Source organism: Micropterus dolomieu, linkage group LG13 (assembly GCF_021292245.1).
Source record: "Micropterus dolomieu isolate WLL.071019.BEF.003 ecotype Adirondacks linkage group LG13, ASM2129224v1, whole genome shotgun sequence".
In the NCBI taxonomy this organism is placed as follows: Eukaryota; Metazoa; Chordata; class Actinopteri; order Centrarchiformes; family Centrarchidae; genus Micropterus; species Micropterus dolomieu.
In genome coordinates this window covers 5,440,309-5,447,454 of record NC_060162.1, presented here as the reverse complement: position 1 = coordinate 5,447,454, position 7,146 = coordinate 5,440,309, and the positions used below count along the sequence as shown (strand labels likewise).

Here is a 7,146-nt window from a genome sequence, read left to right as displayed (position 1 = left end):
CAAAACGACGAACTTGCGTTATCATTCAGTACTATAACCTATAGTTGTATCAACACATGTTTTTAGTCAACAACGGACTGTCAAATCAAATAATATTTGATTCACCAAACTGGAAGGATAATAAATAATAACTATTCAAATAATAAATTCTAAATTTAAGTAAACAAAATTAAAGTGCCTAATTTTTAGATAAAATGTAATAAAAAGTGTAGCTTGAAGTGATGAAGTGTAGTCTTAACCAATTTTATAATAAACACTCAACACATCATAACAAATGAACAGCTGTAATGCCTCCTCTTCTCTTTCATTTCCTCTTACAGAGCTACCACTTTCCTACTTTCTGTTGATCAGTGAGAAACGTGAGCTCCAGCTAGCATATTGGAGATCTATGAGATATTCTGGTTTTGAACTGCCCGTGGGAGGAATGTACATTTAAAAATCTGTACATTCTTCATTAAAAGTCATGTGAAATCTCTTTTATCTTTCGTCTCCTCAATTCGGGTGTGTTTCCAAAACGTCTCTGGTGAATCTCGCGGACTCGACTCGCAAGCATCGGTATGCACAGATTTGATTGGCCGAGCAGCGTCACATGAGACGATTGGAGCACATGCGATTGGTCTGTGAGTTTCCTGGTCCTCTAAACCAGTACAGCAAATGCTAGAAAAGCTGCGCGGGTTAAAATAGAAACGCTCCGTCACGAGGTAGTAAGTCTCAATAATAAATGGGCTGTAGGTCGGCGGTCTGGAGAGGACGGCGGCTGGGTCCGGATCCGGACCGCGGTCCGCCTATTAGTGACCTCTGATCTAAAGTCACAAACCAAGTCAACATATATCACTTGTTTCCACTTTCCCTTTTGACCCTGCCATTGTATCCTAAAGACACCATATTAATAAGTTTATCATTTATATATTGGCATCACAAATATCATTCATTCATTTATTCAATTCAAAGCTTCACACACGGATGCCATGCTGCCATTATAATCACTCTGCCTGTTTTACATTTATTGTCCACTTGATGGCACACTAGAGCAAATGAAGCACCATGAAGCTTCGGCCCACAAGTGAACCAATTGGATGGAAAGCTTCAATGCTTCATGAAGCTTCATCTCGCCATCATTGGTTTAGTTTTGATAAGCTACGTCATTAACAAGCCTCCTCCATATGTGTCGCATCTGCTGCTATAAAAACAAATCGTGGATAGAAAAATCCAAAAGAGGAGTTCTGTGTCTTTATAAAACATACTGTTGATGGAGAAAGTCAGCAGAGCAGACGAATTCATGGAGAGAGAGGAAGAGGCAGAGCAAGCTGCTGTGTTTGCAGCAGAGCTGTAGGTGTGTGTGAGTGTGGGGACAAGAGAACTGAAGGGAAAGGAAGCAAATTCAGTTAGTGAGTAAACACTAAAATAAAGGTGACGAATGAAGTAAAATGAAAATGGTGAAATAAGAAATATCCAAGGCTACTTGAAATAGTAATATACCCCACTAACCCCAACACTGACTGAACTCTGCTGCCCAGGTAGACTTTCATTCTGTTGGAAACACTGTCTATGTTGTAACTGAATATGTTCTGAATAAACACTGTTTGTTTCTGTGTTTGTTCAGCCTGCTGACTTTATTGGCAAAGCAGCCCTTCAGGAGATTAAAGCCAAGGGCCTGAAGAGGAAGCTTTCCTACATCACCCTCGATACGGATAATATCGACGCCGAAGGCAATGAGACCGTATGGCACAACGGCAAGGTTAGCCACTGCTGACAGCCTTACTGATGCTGTCCAGTGATCAAACAGTTTTATTTGGTTATTTTATGGTCATTCTCTCTCATCAGGTGGTCGGCAACACGACATCCGGAGCCTACAGCTACAGCACCGAGCAGAGCCTGGCGTTTGCCTACCTGCCTCTGGACCTGTGCTCTGTGGGCCAGAAGGTGGAAGTAGAGCTGTTGGGGAGGAAATACCCCGCCATGGTAATCCAGGAGCCCTTAGTCCTCACTGAACCTACACGGACTCGGCTGCAGAAGAAAGCAAAGGGCAAAGCATAAGCACAAACTGTCCTCGAATCAGTTTCTCACCTGCTAATGAAGAACAACTGTACTGTGATATGTGAATGACACCCTTTTATATAGACAAAAAAAAACATGTGTGGTCCTTGTACTGTACTGTTTGTGTCTGGAATTAAGTGGGCAGTTTAGGAAAAAAGAGGTTCTTATTGTGTTGTCTCTTGATGAAGGGGCAGCTGAAAAAAGTTTAATCATGATGTAGTGCATCTTATGGGGAAATAATAACTGCTGATGTTCTAGCTCACAATGTCTTACAGTGTTGAAAGAGTAATTGACTTTAATTGCCAAGAATGGATGATAATATTTTACAGATGAACAGTTAAACCTTTTTTGGTGAAGAATGTTTAATTCAATGGAAAATGCCCTTTTGCGTTTATTTGAAATTCAAAATATTATGCCACTGCATTTTTAGTCTTAACACCAATAACCAAAAGAAACAATGCTCGCAAACTTGTACAAAGATTGTTTTATAAATCTGTTCCTTTCTTCATTTTTCCTTTGTCTGACTTATTTTAGCCTCAAGGACCAAAAATAAAACCACTGTCTGGAAATCATCACATGAGAATGAATAAAATCAAACTTGGCCACGACGTATGGAGCCCCTGAATGTTCAATGAATAAATATAAAATAAATTATCACATGAACAAATTGTGTAGAAGTAATAAATGACACTAATTTAGGGAAAATTTTGACTTTTTATTTCATAATAGAATTTTTTATATCAAAATGCCATTTTACCTATTTGAATAACATTACTCAGCAAGAACCACTTGTACAAACTAACGTCCACACAGCAGCGACCCGTGCAGTCACACGTTACGGAGGTCACATTAAATGGTAAAACTAAAACACCTACACCCATACTATACAGTATACATAGACTATAGAGTATATAGTATACTGAATGTAATTTACATACACTATACAATAATAATACAATACTATTAAATACATTTCATAGAAATAGTATATAATGTAGTAATATAATAATAGTAATATAATGCAATGTAAAATAGTGGTCATCTTCATATTGTTCTCTTGATCAATCACTTTCCAGAGACCAAGGTGACATATTTGAATTCATTATTTTCAGCCCAAACCCCAAAGATAATCAATTTAAAGTGACGTAAAACAGATAAAAGCAGGAAATGAACTCATTTAAAAAGCTCTTAGGGTTTTCTGTATGTAGGTTAGAAATGATACAGTATTGTATGTGCTTTATTTAACTGTAGTATTTATCCAGACAATATGTTAGTACTTTAAATATGTCTACTATTTGCTTGGTGTCTGGGCCACTATATGCAGTCTTGAGATTTTCACTTATCTGCATTATTTCCTAAGATTGTACTTTTAGTGTTTTGTGAATAAACCAACTGAACATCTAAGAATAGCCTATAATAAATAATAAATGTCGATATGTACAGTATTAAAAAGTATTAACAGAAATAATCAATCAAATTAATAATTGCCGATAAATATCCTGTCAATCGACTGATTAAATAATTGACTTGTTTCATCTGTAATCCAAATTATTGAAGTTACCAGCAGGTTTATTTATTATATTTATCATAAACATAGTTACCTTACTGGGCTTCCATACATTCACGTGATTGGCTGTTTGCCCAGTCATCTGATTGGCTGCTGCAGCCGAGGCAGCGTTTTCAATCTACAGAATAAGGAAGTGACAGAGAGACGCGGATGTAATTTTATAATTAAATAATGCATTTATGATGTTGTTAGGATGAAAACATGAAGTTAGGACAACCAGTTAGCTAACGTTAAGCTTTACATCAGTCATGTTTGTCCTAACGTTACTTCTACCGCTAAACGCAACCGGACGGACTTCCTTGTTTACTTTCTGACAAACCTGAAAAGAAACCAACGATGGAAAACAGACAGTCGGTTTATTCATTTATTACAGCGACGATTCTTATAAGCGTCCCTGTGGTTTCAGGGGCCCAGCAGCCTCACATCGTGTTCGTCCTGGGGGATGACTTTGGCTGGTATGATGTCGGCTACCACAGGTCAGAGATCAGCACCCCGTACCTGGACAAGCTGTCTGCCGGAGGAGTCCGCCTGGAGAACTACTATGTTCAGCCTCTGTGTACCCCCTCCAGGAACCAGCTCATGACCGGGAGGTACCAGGTGAGATCCACGTCCTGCTGCATGTAATGTACTAACGTTACATTAAGTAACTTGTACATAAGTAGTATCTTGAGACACTTGAACTTTACTTGTGTATTAACATTTTCTTCTACTCCAGTTCAGAGGCAAATATTGCACTTTTTAATCCACTACATTTATTTAATAACTTTAGAAACGTAGCAGATTAAGATTAAGAAATAAATCATGCATCATTTATTTTACTGATCTATTGGTGAAATTTACAAGCTACCCGGCAGCGTATAAAATAAAAAATAAGCTCCAACTTTACCTGCTGTAACTTTAAAATAATGTACATTGTAGTGTAATTTAAGGACTGAAGGTAGTATGGATAAGAAAATTGTACAGTTAATTATGTCATTAATAACTCAAGGGTGCAGTTTTGAATGTAACCCATGCTGTAAAATAAATTAAAGGTACTAAGAAGGCATAACCTCATTGAGCAGATCTTATTTAATTCTCTTCTAAACACTTTTCAACCAAAGATGAGATAAAAAAAAATAAACCCCTTCTAACATACTTCAGTTCATTCATATAATTTCATAAAAATAAAGAAAACATTTCATCAAAACAAAGAGCTTAAATGTCCCATTGCTTATTCTGATGTATTCCTCAGTTATAGTCTCTCAAACAATTGTCAGTTGACCAAATGACCCAAATGTGTTGAACAGGATATTTTTTGTCTTCAAATGTGAATTTTGCATTTTTCATCGACTCTTCAGTCAATATAAAGAGACATTACAGATTATAGTTGTTGCCTTTTCCTACACATGCAACCACATCCATTTACCCTGGGCAGAGAAAAACATTTATTTGTCTTGCTAAATTTGTTAATCATTCATAGCAATAAACATAAAATATATAAATATTAAAAAGTTAAATTGACAAGATCTAAAAAGAATATGTGCAGTTTGTGCAGAGATACGCAAAATATTTACATCAGATTTTTACATGTGCAAAACATTCAAGTAATGTTGTGAGAAAAGGAGCTGTGTTGTCGTGATTTTCATTTACTCTGAATGTGAAGTTAATCATTACAAACGTCATTCTTAAGGAGCCGCCACAGCATCATGGTGACAAGTAAACTCCAGGACACGACTTTGGGTTTGTACACTTCTGCGTGTTTAGAAGAACTTTCCAAGGGGAAAAAAATCTAATTTGAACACTGGTGGAAAGTAGACGATGACAAATATTGCCTCATTTCAGGACGTTTATTTTGATCCTTTTGTTTGCATCACTGTCAGCACAGACAGCGGTACCGCCTTTTGCTACTCTTTCATCTTTCTGTATTTGTGCTATTTTGAACACAATACCTATTTATTCCATTTTAACCTTGTCCTCATCAGATCCACACAGGCATGCAGCACCAGATCATCTGGCCCTGTCAGCCGTACTGTGTGCCTCTGGAGGAGAAACTGCTGCCCCAGCTGATGAAGGAGGCGGGCTACGCCACACACATGGTGGGCAAGTGGCACCTGGGCATGTACAAGAAGGACTGCCTGCCCACACGCCGGGGCTTTGACTCTTACTTTGGTATATTTCATTAAGAATAAAGCCTTAAATGTAACTCTGCTACTCTCCTGGATGTAGTTTTATTCCTAGCATTACATTTCTGTTTTGATTAATTCCTTCCTTCTGGCCACTGTGTGCTCCAGGCTACCTGACAGGCAGCGAGGATTACTACACTCATGTCCGTTGTAATCCCATCACCGCTCTGAACCTGACTCGCTGTGTGTTGGACCTACGGGAAGGAGAGGAGGTTGCAACCGGATACAAAGGACATTATTCCACTGAGCTGTTCAGCCAGAGGGCCATCAGCGTCATTGAAAAACACGACTCTAACAAGGTGGGACACACACAGAGTCACAATGTAGAGCACTAAACCATTTAAATCATCTAATGAAAAAAAAAAACCTTACTGTACACGACCTGCTCAGCAGAAGACAGACACAGTTACCAGCTGGTGAACAAAGTGGAGCATTTATCAGCTAGAGAGCCAAATATTTTCCTCTGGAGTTTGTAGAGACCAAAAACAAAGATAAAAGAGAGTGAATATTGCACTTAGATTTCATTATGGTGGACACAAACTCCGAATGAATGATAATGATGCTCCGTAACTGAATGCGTAAATAAGTTCAGCATATCTTAAAAGGTGGTAGGATGTCAATCTTTTGTTCACAATTAGTTTTTGATATATAAGTGGCCAAAGTCAAATCGATTCATTTATACAGACCCATATATCTAATAACATATTTACCTCAGGGGGGTTTTAGAAGAAGAAATTGCATTACTCATCCAAATAAAAATAGTTGAATTCCTTGATAAAACTAGTTTCTTCTGGTGGAAAATGTTAGCTAACCTTTCTGACTTTAAACAAGTGTTAGGACCGGGCTCATTAAGGTGGGTAGTAACAAATGATTGGTATTGGGGATGAGGTGGAATATGACAACTGGAAGGTTTTGGTTAAAGTTAGGTGTTCAATTAACCAAGGAGAGCACTTGCAGAAAGAGGCTATACAGGTGCTGACAAACAACCGATACACAAAATGAAACAAAAGAGGGTCTTGTCCAAAGACAGTTACAGTGGGGGAAATAAGTATTTGACCCCTTGCTGATTTTGCAGGTTTGCCCACTTACAAAGAATGCAACGATCTATAATTTTAATCATATGTACATTCTAACAGTGAAAGACAGAATCCCAAAGAAAATTCCAGAAAATCACATCATATGAATTTATAAAAATTGATGACCATCTGATGAGGAAAAACAAGTATTTGACCCCCTACCAAACAGCAAGTATTCTGGCTCCTACAAGCCAGTTAGTCTTTCTTTAAGACACAGCCCCAATCCCAACCAATTATCTACATCAAATACACCTGCCTCACCTCGTTACCTGTATAAAAGACACCTGTCAACACCCAAACAACC

At 38.0% G+C, this 7,146-nt stretch overlaps 2 protein-coding genes across 2 annotated transcripts in view; both read left to right on the top strand.

Moving 5' to 3' along the window:
- dmgdh (dimethylglycine dehydrogenase) overlaps positions 1 to 2,645 on the top strand; it is a 20,197-nt gene extending 17,552 nt beyond the window's left edge. Inside the window, exons 15-16 of the mRNA XM_046067506.1 lie at positions 1,604 to 1,738; positions 1,825 to 2,645. Coding sequence (XP_045923462.1) covers positions 1,604 to 1,738; positions 1,825 to 2,037 — 348 coding nt within the window. The 3' untranslated portion in view covers positions 2,038 to 2,645. The remainder of the gene's footprint in view (positions 1 to 1,603; positions 1,739 to 1,824) is intronic.
- A 1,082-nt stretch (positions 2,646 to 3,727) lies between these two features.
- Positions 3,728 to 7,146, top strand: part of LOC123982138 (arylsulfatase B-like) — an 18,626-nt gene continuing 15,207 nt past the window's right edge. The window contains exons 1-3 of the mRNA XM_046067539.1: positions 3,728 to 4,201; positions 5,566 to 5,752; positions 5,875 to 6,065. Of these exons, the coding sequence (XP_045923495.1) occupies positions 3,941 to 4,201; positions 5,566 to 5,752; positions 5,875 to 6,065 (639 nt within the window). The 5' untranslated portion in view covers positions 3,728 to 3,940. The remainder of the gene's footprint in view (positions 4,202 to 5,565; positions 5,753 to 5,874; positions 6,066 to 7,146) is intronic.